General features: G+C 46.5%; 1 protein-coding gene across 1 annotated transcript in view; it reads left to right on the top strand.

Annotated features, from left to right (window-relative positions):
• The first annotated feature begins 2,081 nt into the window (after positions 1–2,081).
• LOC119961822 (collagen alpha-1(II) chain-like) overlaps positions 2,082–16,676 on the top strand; it is a 223,418-nt gene continuing 208,823 nt past the window's right edge. Inside the window, exon 1 of the mRNA XM_038789189.1 lies at positions 2,082–2,274. Within this exon, the coding sequence (XP_038645117.1) occupies positions 2,199–2,274 (76 nt within the window). The 5' untranslated portion in view covers positions 2,082–2,198. The remainder of the gene's footprint in view (positions 2,275–16,676) is intronic.

The raw sequence follows: 16,676 nt of genomic DNA, 5'->3' as shown, positions 1-16,676 counted from the left end.
AAACTATCCCGGATACATTCAACGACCTCCTCTTCAAGGCTCCCCTGACTGAGCTGATTTGACCAATCTATATGCAGATTAAAATCTCCCATGATAACTGCTGTACCCTTTTCACAGGCATTAGTTATCTTTTCATTTACTGCCCGCCCCAGTATGATGCTATTATTTGGTGGCCTATAGACTGCGCCTATCAGTGTCTTTTTCTTCTTAGAATTTATAATTTCTACCCAAATGGATTCAACCTCATTCTCCATAGAACCTATATCATCCCTCAATGCCACCCTGATGTCGTCCTTGATTATTAGTGCTACTCCACCTCCCTTACATACCTGTCTATCCTTCAAAAATGTCTGCTACCCTGGATATTTAACTCCCAGTCGTGACCATTCTGCAACCATGTCTCCGTAATGGCTATCAAGTCATATTCATTCGCGATGATTTGTGCCGTTAATTCATCAACTTTGTTACGAATGCTACGAGCATTCAGGTAAAGTGCCTTAATGCTGACTTTCTTATCATTATTAGAGAAATTGGGCATCATGAGATGTCCTAAGTTATCCTTCCTTTTTGCTTCATTCCTATTCTGCCTTGAACTTAAACCCACCTGCACACATGCTAACCTGTTGCCTGTTCTTCCATTTAACTCCCTACTCCCTGTTGCTTTCCCTTTCCCTCCCCCCCCCACTCAGAAGTTTAAAGTCCTTTTGCTCTTTTGCTCTTTATGTGTTTATAAAACAGCTTTGATGAAACAAGATTCTCTTTTTTTGCCCTATCCTACCCTGCATTTTCCTCATAAGAATTGAAGAACTGTCACCCAAAAATTTAAAATTAAGTTGGTTAAGCAGAGGCAAACTCTCCCTCAGAGTTTACCCAGGGGTGCAGGAAACATGCCTGCAGTGTCCAATCCAACCTGATAATTCCAATGCTCTGTTGTCCTCCCATCTTCCACTGTGTATAAACTTTTGTTCACCAAAAAAATCTACTGCATCTATCCTAATTTGCGCCAAACCATGTTCATTCATCCCCATTGTATTCATTAGCTTACATTGGCTCTTGAATTGATTCTCCTCTCAAGTTTCCAAATGCCTGAATGTTCTTGCCCCTGCCTATCTCAATTAACTCCTTTCTGCCCCACAATCCTCTGGGATTTCTGCATTTCTGTTGAACCCCAATTCCCTTCGCTGCACCATTGACGGCCGTGTCTTCTGCACCCAGATCCTAAGATCTGCAAATCCCCTGCCTGCAAACCTCTCCACTTCTCTGTCCCCTTGCTCCTTAAAACTTTCACCTGACCAAGATTTTGGTCACCTGTCCTAATATTATGTGGAGTTAAATTTTGATCAATAATGCTGGTATGAAGCGCCGTCAGACACTTTACCGCAAAAAAGGCGCTACATGAATGCAACTGCCTTTGATGAAAAGGAGGGCTAATAACAGAAAATTCTGGAAATGCCCAACAGGTCAGCCAGCATCTGTGGGAGAACAGCATTCACAATATTTTGCTTTGGTATGGATGCAAATCAGGAACCTATTATCGCCTGCTTGTTTTCTTCTTCTCTGACTTTGCACCGAAAAAAGAGGAGAGGAATTAAAGCCGTTAATTCTCCGAAAGACAATGGAGAGGAATTTCTGTAGCGCTTCTTCCAATTATTTAACCTAACCAGCGGAAAACGGATGCAGTTTGGTGGGAATATAGAGCCGACCCTCCATCCCGCTTTACTGCCCGATAGCCATTCCAAGTAAAAGCTTCAAATGGATGAGTTTTTATTTTCTTTGAAGATTTAACATTGTAAGTCCCGTCACAATCTGTTTTGGAGATCAGACTGCTTTTATTTTAAATGGAACTTGTTGCTGTTTCTTTCTTTGGACTTGTTTGTAGTAAACTTTCAGAAGGAAACCGACCTAGCTTGAATCATTACACATGTTTATTATACCAATATGTCCGTGGTTTATTAAACACATGTCAATCGAAGACAAAACGGAAAACGAGAGGCCCATTTAAGTATCAGATTTCAGGGAGAGGCAGGGCAAGGAGTGTTGCCAAAGTTTTCTATTTAAAGCTTTAGGAGGAGAGGAGAAATCGTTGCTTGAACCGAAACTAGTGCTGAAGGAGCAAGAGCACATTGGCTTGATGCTACCACATTGCGAATTGTCCCCCAGTTTGTTTTCATGAGGAGTCGGATGCTTAATATTTAGACATGCAAAGCATTGTCCATGTGTGTTTTTTCCTACTTCAGGTGATAACACAGGTGTCATTCACATCAGCTCAACAGGGTAAGTGTCATTCTGGATTTATTTTCTTTCAGATATACCCCAGAGGCAGAAGTTATTGTTAATCAGTATGGCAATTATGTAAAAGAACTTTATTATTTTAAAGTGTATGTCTGAAAAAAAATCTAAATTATATTTCATTCCGTTTGTTGTGCTGTTTTTATTTATATGGCTCAATTTTCTCCCTCTCAAAATATTCCTATTTTACTACCTTTTCCCAACGCTTGGGAAAGGTGTAGCGGTAATTCAGGATATGTTGCTTCCCCCGCTTTTTCAACTAAGGTCACTTCTTTCACCTCGATATTGATCTGGCTGCTGCTCATCGAAACTGCTTCCCTCCGCATCTCTGTTGACATACTTTCATTAAGGATAGTGATCACAAATAACACCCTGGAGGATCTGGGTTTGATTTAACAGTCTCTCTGTCTCTCAAGCCTTAAAATCCCAATTCTTTGAATAAGGTTAATTCATCTGCCCTAAGATCTCTTCACATGGCTCAGCGTTAAGTTGATTCTACAATGTGACTTGGGACATTTTTACTGTGTTAAATGTGCAACATAAGTGTTATTTTTGTTGTACTTTTGGCCAATTATGAACAGCTAACAGAGCAGACCAGAGACCGAGCTTGGAATGTTTTTTGATTTGTTTGTCTTTGTACGATACAATTGGGAATTCTTCATTTTTGAGACAAATTGCCGTGTCGGGTGGCTCCTGCAGTGCATTTTCTGCTGGCCAGAATGGCAGGAACATGTAATTGGAAGCTCATTAATTATGCACAGGCAAGTTCCCCATGGAATTTCCTGGAGGGCCAGCAGCTTATTCGCCTGCCCGCTGTCACCTGGCAGGTTCAAAGGTCCTGGCACCATATTTAAACACCAGTCCAGCACACACTTTCCATCCCACCTGTCTTCAACAGTCCTTGCAGGATGTCTGCAACCCAAAGGGGAAAGTCTAGCCCCTCAAGAACAAGTCAAAAGCATTTAGGTTCGCTCACAACTTTTCCTCTGCAGAAATCACTTTACTGCTTTTGATGTGGTCCAAGAAATGTTATTCATAGCTAGATGTTCATAAACGTTGCAGTGAGTTTCACAGCTGGGTACTTGAGATCCATTCAAGCATGAAGGGAAATTAAATTTAAAAATCCAGCGGGCTGGCTGTCTGTGGGCTGTCAAGCACAGCCTAGTACAAGTTCACACCACATTGATGTGAATGAAAGCCTTGCAGATCAAAGATCTGAGGTGGTTTAAAACCAGGTGATGTGGCTTTCACTTTCTCGGAATTTACAACTGCCACCTTCTCTGCCTGAGGCAGGAGGTTTAGGACACAGTAAGCTGTAATGCAGTGATTTCTCACTGTCTCTGTTGTACCGCTCTTTAGCTTCCAGATAAGGATCACTGTAATAGAGGTCTTTGGTGGGGGTATCTGTAATGGTGGCTTCTTTGGTGGGGGAGCTCTCTCATGGGAAGTCTCTGGTGGGGTTCTCTGTAATGGGCATTTCTGGCAGTGGTCTCTGTAACGGGGTCTCTTGTGGGAGTCTCTTGTGAAGTCTCTGGTGGGTGTATCTGTAATGGGGGTCTCAGGTGGAGCTCTCTTATGGGGGTCTCTGTAATAGGGGTTTTTCTTGTGCAGTTCTCTTCAATCAGGGCACCCCTGGTTGGGGTCTTGGTAATGAGGGTCTCGGGTGGGGGTCTCTCTTATGGCGGGATCCCTAGTGGGAGGCTCTCTTATGGGGGGGTTTCTGGTGGGAGTCGAGTCATCCTCGTACTGTGGGGGGCAGGGTGATCCAGCAAATCCCATTTGCCAGTGGCAGAATTACATTGTGGTGGGAGGGGGCCAGCTGCCGGATCTTGCTGCCCACTCAAAATGGTAAACTGATAGCAAGATTAATGAGGGAATCCCTCACAATCTCTGCCATGCATACATTTGCATGTTAAGGGATGGTGAATCACTTCTGGGTTCCCTCTCCCAGCATAAGTGCAAAACAGAGGCGATTCATCTCCGGCGGGAGAACATAGTCTCCCAAACGGATTGGATTTTTGTTTATTGTCACGTGTACCGAGGTACAGTGAAAAGTATTTTTCTGAGAGCAGCTCAACAGATCATTAAGTACATGAAAATAAAATGAAAGGAAAATATAATAGGGCAACAGAAGGTACACATTGTAACTACATAAACATACAGGGGTGTAGTGTTAATCAGGTCAGTCCATAAGAGGGTTGTTTAGGAGTCTGTTAACAGTGGGGAAGAGGCTGTTTTTGAGTCTGTTCATGCGTGTTCGCTGACTTTTATATCTCCTGCCTGATGGAAAAAGTTGGAAGAGTGAGTAAGCCGGGTGGGAGGGGTCTTTGGTTATTCTGCCTGCTTTCTCAAGGGAGCGGGAGGCGTCATAGGGGTCAATGGATGGGAGGTGGGTTTGTGTGGTGGAGTGGGCTGTGTTCACGACTCTCTGAAGTTTCTTATGGCCTTGGGCCGAGCAGTTGCCATACCAGACTGTGATGCAGCCAGATAGGAAGCTTTCTATGGTGCATCTGGAAAAGTTGGTATGAGTTAATGTGGACATGTCAAATTTCCTTAGTTTCCTGAGGAAGTATAGGTGCTGTTGTGCTTTCTTGGTGGTAGCATCGACGTTGGTGGGCCAGGACAGATTTTTGGAGATGGGTACCCCGAGGAATGTGTACCCCTAGAAATGGAGAATCCAGCCTGTGATTAAATCAGCACCTTTGATATCCATACCAGTGTTTGAAGAACCATTTGGTCGGTTATTGGAAGATTGTGTCAGATCATTGTCTAAAACAAAGGCAGGACATCATTCTTACGGTCATGGATACGACCACCCAGTTTCTGGAAGCCATAACTTTAAGAAGAATTACAGCAAAGGTAATGGTAGAAAAATTGATGCAGTTCTTCACATGCTATGGCGTACCCTATGGGGCAGCATGGTAGCATAGTGGTTAGCAGAGTTCCTTCACAGCTCCAGGGTCCCAGGTTCGATTCCTGGCTGAGTCACTGACTTGCGGAGTCTGCACGTTCTCCCCGTGTCTGGGAGGGTTTCCTCCAGGTGCTCTGGTTTCCTCCCACAGTCCAAAGATGTGCGGGTTAGGTGGATTGGCTATGCTCAATTGCCCTTAGTGTCCAAAAAATGTTAAGTGGGGTTACTGGGTTACGGGGATAGGGTACATACGTGGGCTTCAGTAGGGTGCTCTTTGAACGGGCTGGTGCAGACTCAATGGGCCAAATAGCCTCCTTCTGCACTGTAAATGCTACGATATCTACCCTCAGAGGTAAAATCTGACCGGGGTCTAACTTTATGTCAAAAATTTTCCAGGCACAATTCATAGTTTAGGCATCAAGCAACTAAAGTTGACCGCCTATCACCAACAAATTTAGGGAGTTTTGGAGAGATATCATCAGAGTTTGTTTCAAGATTGTTGCCACCAATATCCAAGAGATTGGGACAAGGGATTGGATTTTTTACTATTTGTCATCAGGAATTCTCCGAATGAATCTACTAGATTTAGCAAATAATATAGGCAAGACTAGGAAAGAGAACCTGTCTGGGGATTATCAGGAACTAAGAACACAATTACAGAACAGATCATCAAGGGGTATAATCTCTGGATTACTACCCGAGCCACATCAAATTGGCATAGGGATGAGAAAATTAGGGAAGTAAACAGGTGGTTAAAAGAGTGGTGTGGGAAGGAGGGGTTCCATTTCATGGGGTCCTGGCCTCAGTATTGGGACAGGATGGATGTGTACCGTTGGGACAGTCTCCACCTGAACCAATCTGAGACCAGTGTTCTAGCGGAAAGGATAAATAGGGTGGTCACAAAGACTTTAAATTAGCCAATGCGGGGAAAGGGAAGAGTACAACTACAAGAAGTATAATGGTTAATGGGAAACAAAGCAGGTCAGCATGTGAGAAGAAGATGGAGGTTAGTAGGATGAGCAGGCAGGGCCAGTCTAATGACTATGGAGAGGAATGGAAATGTAAAAAAATCAAAATGTAAGGAGACTGTTGGAGTGAAAGTTGGGGATGAGGCTGAGTGCTCTCAGAGATTAGGTGAGAGGGTGGAGAACATATTTAAAAACCTTTGTACCTAAATGCACGCAGTATTGAGAATAAGGTCAATAAGCTGACAGCACAAATAGAGACAAATGGTATGATTTGGTAGGGATTACTAAAATATGGTTTCAGGGGGACTGGGACTGGGACTGGGAGCTGAATGTGCAAGGGTACTCAGTATTCCGAAAGGACAGACAGAATGGACCAGGAGATTGGTTAAAGGTGACATTAAGGCTGTATTAAGAAATTATATTGTCACTAAGGGCCAAAATATTGAATCAATCTGGGTGGAACTGAAAAACAAGGGGAAAAAATCCTTGGTAGGAGTAATTTACAGGCTCCCGAGAAATACTTCCAAAGTGGGGCATAGTATAAACCAATAAATAATGAGGGTTTGTTACAAGGGCACAGTGGTAACCATGGGTGATTTTAGTATGCAAATTGACTGGATTAATCAAATTGGCAAGAGTAGCCTCGAGGGAGATTTCATAGAGTGCATGGGGGATTGTTTCTGAGAGCAATATGTTATGGTGCCAACCAGAGAGCAGGCTATTTTAGATTTAGTATTATGTAACAAAGAGGGTTGATAAATAGCCTTGTCACTAAGTCCTCTTGGAAGGAGTGATCACAACATGCTAGAATTTCAAATTCAGATTGAACGAGAGAAGAAACCTTACTAGAGTTTTAGCGTTGGGCAGAGGTAATTATACAGGCCTGGGGGAAGAATTGGCCGAAGTAGACTGGGCACAGATAATTGAGGGTAGGAAAGCTGAGGAACAATGGCGGATGTTCAGGGAGATATTAAATACCTCTCATATAAAGTATATTCCAGAGTGGAAGAGGAATTGTAAATGGGAGAAAAATGTTTCATGGCTAAACAAGAAAGTCAAAGCAGTCATGAAAGCAAAAACTAGGGCATGCCATACTGCAAAAGCTGGTGGTATGGATTGGGAGAACTTTAAGGTTCTGCAAAAAACTACTAAAAATTAAATCAAAAGAGTTAAGATTAACTACGAAAGGAAACATAAACAGTGATACCCAAAAGCTTCAATAAGTATATAAAGAGGAAGAGAATAACTAAAATCAATGTTGGCCCTTTAGAGGATGATACTGGTGAGGTAATAATGGGGAACACAAAGATAGCGGAGGCACTGGACCAATATTTTTCCTCTGTCTTCACAGTAGAAGATAATAAAAAAATTTCAAAAGCTATAGTTAATGCAGAGGAACATGGTGCAATAAACATCACAGGGGAGACGGTATTAAATAAACTAGTGGGATTAAGGACAGATAAGTCTCTGGGACCTGATGGCATGCATCCTGGGGTAGTAAGGGAGGTGGCATCGGAGATAGTGGATGCATTATTTATGATATTTCAGAATTCCCTGGCTTCTGGAAAAATCCCGGATGATTGGAAACATGTTCATGTAACTCCTCTGTTCAAAAAGTGAGAGAGGCAAAAAGTAGGAAACTATAGACTGGTTAGCTTGACCTCTGTAGTGGGGAAGTTGACGGAATAAATCATTTAAGGAGGAGGTGAGTGAACATTCTGAAAGACACAGCTCAATCCACCATTGTCAGCATGGTTTTGTGAAGGGTAAGTCATGCTTGACAAACATGCTTAAGCTCTTTGGGGGCATAACCAGCAAGATGGATAATGGGGAGCCTGGGATGTGATATATCTGGACTTCCACAAGGCGTTTGACAAGGTGCAGTCTAAAAGACTGATCCAGGAGGTGAGATCCCAAGGGTTTTGGGGGTAGAGTACTAGTTTGGATTGAGGTTTGCCTGACTGTCAGAAGCAGAAGGTTGTGATAAATGGGCCCTTCTCTGACTGATGAACTGTAACTAGTAGGGTGCCACAGAGGTCAGTCCTCGGAACTCAACTGTTTACAATCTATATAATTGCAAGCAGGGACAGAGGGTAACATAGCAAAATTTGTGGATGACACTAAAATAGGTGGGAAAGTAGGCAGTGAGGAGGAGATAAAACATTTAAGTTGGACATAGGCAGGGTGGTTGATTGGGCCAAAATTTGGCAGATAGAATTTAATGTAGTTTTAAAAAAAATTTAGAGCAGCCAATTATTCTTTTTTCCCAATTAAGGAGCAATTTAGCGTGTCCAATCCACCTAACCTGCACATCTTTGTGTTGTGGGTGTGAAACCCATGCAGACACAGGGAGAATGTACAAACTCCACACAGACAGTGACCCAGGGCCGGGATTTGAACCCGGGTCCTCAACGCGCAAGCAGCAATGCTAACCATTGCGCCATGTGCTGCCTCCGAGTTTAAAGTAATTAAGTATGAAGTTATCCATTTTGGCCAAAAAGATAGAAAAGCAAGTTATTATCTAAATGGAAAACAGATTCAATATATATCCGGGGAGAGGGATCCGGATGTCTTTGTTCATGAATTGCAGAAAGTCAGTATGCAGGTACAGCATGCAATTAAAAAGGTAAATGAAATGTCAGTATTTATTGCAAAAGGACTGGAGTATAAAAGTAGAGAAGTGTTGCAATTGTACAGGGTGATGGTTAGAACACATCTGGAGTATTGTGTCCAGTTTTGGTCTCCTTATTTGCGGGAGGATGTGGTGGCATTGGAGGCAGTTCAGAGGAGGTTCACCGGGATGAAAGGGTTGACACTGGAGTTTAGAAGGATGAGAGGTGATCTGATCAAGGTATATAAAATACGAAACGGGACCGCTAAAGTAAATGTAGACCAAATGTTCCCCCTTGTGGGGCAATCTAGAATGAGAGGCCACAGATATAGGTTGAGAGGCGGGAGATTTAGAACTGAGATGAGGAGGAATTACTTCTCGCAGAGGGTGGTGAATTTGTGCAACCCCATGCCCATAGTGCAGTGGAATTGGAGTCATTAAATGGTTTCAAGAAGGAGATAGACACATTTTTGATTTAAAAAAAAACAAGTTTAAGAGATTTGGGGAACAGTGGTAGGTGGATTTAAGACCAGGAAGGGACCAACCATGATCTGATTGAATGGCGGAGCAGGCTTGAAGGGCTGAATTACCTAATTCTGCTCCTAATTCCTATGTTCCTATGTCCCATGTTCCTATGTTAACTCAGTTGAACTGGTCTATGGCCATGAAGTACAATGTTCATTAAAGCTGATGAAAAAGAAGTTTCGAAAACAAAAATGTGAATCCTCAATGTTAAATTACGTGTCCACATTTCTGGAAAGACTCACAGGCTCTTGTCAGGTTTCCCAAGAGCGTTTAAAGGTTTTGGGAGCAAGAATGAAAATGTGGGCAGACAAACATGCCAGATGCAGAACATTCCAAGCTGGCTATGAAGTACTGGTGTTGTTGCCATTGCAGGGCAAACCTCTGAAAGCAAAATTCAGTGGCCCCTTTGAGGTATTTAGGAAGCTGAGTAAGGTGACTTACCGAATAGATACTCCCCACCATAAGAAGAAGGACCTATTATGCTACATCGGGTTGAAGGGCCTGCCTTCGTGCTGCCGATTCTGTGATTCTATTTAGCTTAAATGGGCTTTTGGTTGGCATGGACAAGCTTGAGCCGAAGGGTCTGTCTTCATGCCGTAGATTCTATGATTCTACGAAATATGTTGAAAAATTTAAATTGTAGGGAAGAAGATAGGAAGGAACCAATGTGTTAGGTGGTAGAAGTAGTAGAAGAGGACCGAGAAGGGCGGCATAGTAGCACAGTGGTTAGCATTGTTGCTCCACAGATCCAGAGTCCCAGGTTCAATTCCCGGTTTGGGTCACTGTCTGTGTGGAGTCTGCACGTTCTCCCTGTTTCTGCGTGGGTTTCGTCCGGGTGCTCCGGTTTCCTTCCACAAGTCCCGAAAGTTTGGTGACTGAGGGAGTGCTGAATTTGGGTGCATTTGAGTGCTATAGTGAGAGTTTGGTGACTGAGGGAGTTAGGTGAGGAGGGAGCAAGGTGCTCCTTTCATTTCATTTCCTCAAAGAGCGAGAAGGGAGCCAGGAGTTTACAGAGAGTGCAGCTGACTGGGAGCAGAGTCGGAGGGCGGAGTTCCAGTTGGTCCACAGGGCAGCTACATTCTGTAAGGTAAGAGTTGTTTGTTTTGGGGTTTTTGAATTTGGTTTTTTTTAAATTTTGTTTTTTTTTTGAATTTTACTTTTTGTGTTTTTTTGGGGGGGGGGGGGGCAGCAAGCTACCATTCTTTCATTTTGCAAAATCACCAATTTTCGAGGGTTCACTTTGGAGAGATCAACAGTATAAGGGCCTAACGAACGTTTAACCTTTCTTTTTTCCCCCTTTAAATCTCTTTCTGAATTCAGACCAGAGGGGATGGAGGCTAGGGCAGTGGCATACTCCTCCTGTAGGATATGAATGGTGAGGGATACGACCGGTATCCCTGCTGACTATGCTTGCAGGAAGTGCACTCAATTCCATCTCCTCAGAGACCGCATTAGGGAACTGGAGCTGGAGCTGGATGAACTTTGCATCATCCAGGCGGCAGAGGGGGTGATAGAGAAGAGTTACAGGGAGGTAGCCACATCCAAGGTACAGGACAAGAGTAGCTGGGTTACAGTCAGGGGAAGGAAAATGAACGGGCAGACAGTCCAGGGATCCTTCGTGGCCATTCCCCTTCAAAACAAGTATACCCACACACACTCACCCCAGCCAACAAGGTGGCACTGTTGTGCTGTAGCGTGCCCATACAACTGATTGGTCTGCTGGAGCCAGAGGGCACCTAGGGGAGTGGCCTGGGGGACACTTATACGACCCATGGCCCTAAGTTCACAGTGGGCTATTAGCGGTATGTGCAGCTGCATGGTTGCCTTCATGGCTGCGACAATGGTGTTCCGAACCCACAGCCCACCTCCTGGCCATCCCCTCGCTACTACCCCGTGGCCCTGGCAGAAGCCCCTCCAGCCAGTGGCACTACTGGCAGCAAACTATGGTGATTTTGGACATATTCCGTACCCCTCTCTCTCCCTCAGCAGGCATGACGCGTTTCACGGTTTTTAAAGCACAAGTCAGGAACTCGGGGCGCGATTCTCCACGTCCGGCGCGGGAGTGAAACCCGGAGTGTTTCACTCCAGCGTCGGAGGCTGCACCTCGCCCCCTATTCTCTCCCCCCCCCCGGGGGGCACGGCGTTGCGAGAAACTCGGCCTCCGGGCCTTGACGCTTGCGTCAAGGCGACGCGCCAAGAATGACGCGGCCGGCGGCGCCTAAGTGATGTCAGCCGCGCATGTGCTAGTTGGCCGGCTCCCACCCATGCATGCGCGGTTGCCGTCTTCCCTTCCGCTGCCCCGCAAGACGTGGCGGCTTGACCTTGCACGGCGGCAGAGGGGAAAGAGTGCGTCTCTTAGCGACGTCGGCCCGACGATTGGTGGGCACCGATCGCGGGCCAGTCCCCTCACGAGCACGCCCGTGATGCTCGATCTTATCTCCGCCCCCCATAGACCCCACACTTACCTGTCGCATGCTGTTCACGCCGGCAGCGACCAGGTGTGGTTAACGTCGGCGTGAACAGGTCGGGGGCGACAGGCCGCTCGGCCCATCCGGGTCAGAAAATCGCCGGTCGCCGTGAAAAACGGCGAGCGGCGATTCTCCGAGCGGTGTGTCGCAAAACGTGACACGCCATTTTGGGGGGGGTGGGAGAATCGTGGGGGGTGCCAGAGTGGCCCTCCCGCGATTCTCCCACCCGGCCTGGGGAGCAGAGAATCGCGCCCCCAGTCTATCGGAGGAAGAGCATTATGGAGAACCCAGAGAATGCTGGGTCAGGCCTGTATGCAAACAGTGTTTACTCTATGTGCGGTCCGGACTGCTTTGACGCTGGCAAGGTGACAGAGAATTGTACTTTGTCATCAAATCGTTGCCCGCCGCGATTTTAGCATTGAAACATATTTTCCATCCAATCACGTTTCGCCATTTCGCGTCAGCAAGTGGAGAAACCCACCCATTATTTTTATATTTAACTGTCAATAATCAACATGATTTTTATTCAGAACAAGTTGTGTATGTATATTCCTCAAGTTATTGGGCGTGATTCTCCGCAAATGCGGAGAGTCGTAAAGGCTGCCGTGAAACTGGCCGTGTTTCACGGCAGCCTCCGCGCCCCCTCCCGGGACCCGATTCTCCCCCCCCCCCGGGTGGGGCTAGCAGTGCGGCCCCGTGAAGTACGGCATTGCGGGCTTAGCGACTGTCGCTAAGCCCGCGCGCCAAGCGTCACGGCGGCTGACGCGCACGATGACGTCAGCCACGCATGCGCGGGTTGGACGGCTCCAACCCGCGCATGCGCGGATGACGTCATCACGCAGATGCGTCAAACCGCGCATGCGCGTGCCGTCATGCCCCTCAGCCGCCCCGCGGACTGATCCTGCGGGGCGGCGGAGGAACAAAGAGTGCGCGGGTATCGGACCCGCTGCCCGCGATCGGTGCCCACCGATCGCAGGCCCTTGCCACCCTTGGCACGGCCATGGTGCAGCCGTGCCAATCGGTGCCATGGTTGTCCGGGACGGCACTTTGCGGCCATTTTCACGAATGGTGAGAGCAGGTGTGTTTGCGTTCGTGAAAACGGCCGTAAAGGCCTGGGAACTCGGCCCATCGGCCTGGGGAGAATTGCAGTTCGCCGTAAAAAACGGCGAGCAGAGATTCGTGTCGTGGGGCGGCCGTGGGGCCGTGGGGAGAATAGCGGGAGGTCGGGAAAAATGTCGGGAAGGCCCTCCCGCTATTCTCCGACCCGTCGTGGGCAGCAGAGAATCGCGCCCATTATATTTTTGTTATATTCTTAATGAATGGTGCAGTTCAGTAAATTGTACTGGATTAAACTCTGGTTTCCATCACTCAGTCTGACAATAATCCATTGCAGAAGTAAGTGCCTTGTTCCTAACCTGGCTTCATATTCTGTCCAAACTGGAGTTTAAATCACTGTGTTTTCTTAAAAGTGGGAAGTCTTTATTAACAGTGAAGTGTTGGCTAGTGCAGGCTTGAGAGATGAACAGAGACTTCCAACACTGATGAAGGTTCAACCCAATTTTATTAACTAACTTCTAACTGACTAACACACGATGACTGTGGGTCTAAATGATGCTAACTTAAACTAGAGACCGAAGCCTTGTCCGAACCAGTTGATTCTCTCAGCACGTGGTGTGTCTGTGCTGGGCTGGATGAGTTCTTTTGAGAATAGTTTGGGGTCGGCCATCTCGGACGTGAGCTCCTCACTTTTCGGAATCGGGTAACGACGCCGATTTGGAACGGGACCTGTGGGTCATCGCAGGCACAGTCAGAAGCAAGGTCTGGAGTAACTTCATTGATGGCAGGCTGGATAGCCCTGATGTCTCTGTGGGGATGGGTGGACCTCCTATGACAGCAGGCAGGGAAGATCTGCACATTGTAGCGTAGTGGGCTCGTTTGCCACACTGCAGGCAGCATCTGGACTTTGCGGGACATTGCCGCTTTAAGTGGGCAGAGCCGCAGTTGCTGCACGCCGGAGCGTCGGAACGTTCGTCGCACCACCGCGCATGCGCAGGACGATCCAGCGTGGCGCGCACCTGCACAAAGAGGTCCGTGACATCAGCACGCTCTCTGCGTGTAAGTGTGGGACTCCACAAAAAGCGCGCAAAATGGCCGCCATCGTTCAGATCCAGAGCCTGAAAAGATTTAATCATTTGGACCCGTTTTTCCTCGTAAGGGGCTTGCTGCGCTGTTTCAGCGGCCTGGATGCAGGAGCAGCACGTGGAGGCATGTTCATGAAGTACACAGGTCTCAATGGCCATAGAGAGAGTGAGCTGCTTTACTTTTAGTAGCTGCTGGCACAGGGCTCGGATTGAACACTAAAAACAATCTGGTCACGGAGTCAGAGGTGGACCTGTAATTGCAGGACTGCACAAGGACGTGGACGTGGTTAATAAAGGACTGGAAAGGCTCATCCTTGCCCTGAATTCACTGCTGAAACATGTATCTGTCGAAGCTCTCGTTGACCTCGACGGCGCAGTGGCTGTTGAACTTCAGAATTACGGTTTTGAACTTCGATTTGTCCTCCCCCTCAGCGAAGGTGAGCGAGTTGACAATGTGCAGAGCGTGGTCCCCGGCCATGAAGAGGAAGAGAGCAATCTGCCATGCGTCTGAGGCAGCTTCCAGGGTCCCTGGCCTCAAGGTATAGCTGGAAGCGCTGTTTGAAAAGTTTCCAGTTCGAGCCCAGATTCCCAGCAATGCGGAGAGGCGGCGGCGGGCGAATGGAATCCATTCTGTAGGATAGAACGAGATTGGTGGAAGGCAGATCACTGAAAGGTAGGTCTCAGAAGTGCTAGCATCCCTCAACTTCTGGTACCATGAAGTGTTGGCTAGTGTAGGCTTGAGAGATGAACAGACACTTCCAACACTGATGAAGGTTCAACTCAATTTTATTAACTATATCTAACTAACTAACACACGATGACTGTGGGTCTAAATTATGCTAACTTAAACTAGAGACCTAAGCCTTGTCCGAACCAGTTGATTCTCTCAGCACGTGTTGTACGTCTGTGCTGGGCTGGATGAGTTCTTGTTACACTCAGAGGTAGCACCCAGAATGAGCGGGAACCGTGGTGCCCTCTGCCTTAAGAGTGTGTGTATTCTAACTGGTGATTGGCTGTGGTGTTTGTACATGTTGATTGGTCCCTGTGTGTGTCCATCAGTGTGTGTCTGCACCATGATATACTGGTGTATATTATGACAAACAGATAATTATATTTACACCTGATTGACAATTCCCATTGTTCAATCTAGTTGCACAATGCAGCATGGCATTTTAATACTTTACATGTTGAAACTGAATATAGTTCAAACTGATCTAAACACAATACAATAGGGGCAATCGTCTATTTTTTACTAATCAATTAAAGTACAGGTTTTTTGCAACAATGCAAACTCTGTTTAAGGAGAAAATCTCGCAGTCTAGCTGTCTGAGACTGTTGGTTACAAATGCTAGTTCTTATTGGGATCATATTTTCATGTGCTAATGTGTTCTCTTGGCATAGTACTCAGCACAAGTTCAGCCAAACGCAGCTCTTTAATTGTAATGGAAAATGTAAATAAGTTAACAATGAAAAGTTACAGAAACTGGGCTGATAATGTTCTGAAGTGAGAATTACGTTGAAAAAGTTTCCATCGTGTTTTGAGAAAGATAATAATTTTCTCAGAGATTTACACGAAGAAGGACTGTAGCACCAGTACCACTCTCATGCTAATATGCCCTTGCTGTAAAAGCTAAATAATACTTAGGTTTTCTCAGGAAATATGCAGGCAGCACATGCCGAATGTTTGAGATAAATAAACTGGTTACAATGGAGATAATTGCTATTAAAGATTTGAAAATCACAGCCCAGTGTGACTAAATAATAGCAAGGAGATATAAAAACTCTCCAACTCTCCACAGTCTCTTCATTTGTTCATTTATTTTAAGAGACAGAATCACGGTACCTGATAGCTGAAGAAGTGCCATGGCTACTAAAGCAGGTCAGAGGCTGCATAATCTACAGTCAGTTCATCTCCTGACTCCAAAAGTGTCTCTACCATCAACAAGGCACAAGTCAGGAGTGTGATGGAACACTTTCCACTTGCCTGCATTCATTAAGCCATCCAGAATAAAGCAATCCTCTTTGTTGCCCCCAAATTCACCACCTTACACAGGCACTCCTTTCACCACCTGATTACAGTACCAGCAGTGTCTACTACTGACAAGTTGATGTACCGTCAATTACCACGAGACGAGAAATAATCGAGGCTTTATTGCACAAGATGTTGTGCCTCCTGCAGCTGGAACCAGAATGGGAGCAGTGCAGGAGAGCATACACTTTTATACGTCGCCTGCTGGGATTTACTGTGGTACCTGTAATACAGTGGCAGTACCGTAATACATGTAGTCTGTTGCCAGTGGTGTTTACCACATTCACCCCTTGTTTAAAAAAAAGGCCGGCGGGGGTGAAGAACAACATTACAGATTGAGTCTGTCGGGGGCTTTGACCCTCCGCTGCAATTGCCTCAGTCTTGGTGGTGGTGTGGACGCCAATGTGGTCACCTGCGACTCTGGGAGCGTGCTGTCCTCTCCTTCGTCACCCCTTAGTGGATCCAGTGAGGGGGCGCTTACAGCTGGTGTGGGGGCTGCGGTGAGCTTCGCTGGTGGGAGAGTGGGTGGCGCAGGTGTTAACGAGGCAACCCGGGGGGGGGGGGAGGAGCAGTATCAGGTCGGGGGTTGTGGGTGGGGACCCAGCAGGTGCCAGGTCCCAGAGGGAGACTGTGTCCTGTCGCTATGTAGGCATACTGTGGGTTCACATGGGGAGGTGGACTTTCTCAACCAAGGGGTCCGATTTATGGCTCCGCACATGCTTCCGGAGGACAGG

Source organism: Scyliorhinus canicula, chromosome 2 (assembly GCF_902713615.1).
Source record: "Scyliorhinus canicula chromosome 2, sScyCan1.1, whole genome shotgun sequence".
NCBI classification, from domain to species: Eukaryota; Metazoa; Chordata; class Chondrichthyes; order Carcharhiniformes; family Scyliorhinidae; genus Scyliorhinus; species Scyliorhinus canicula.
This window is presented reverse-complemented; position numbering and strand designations above follow the sequence as displayed.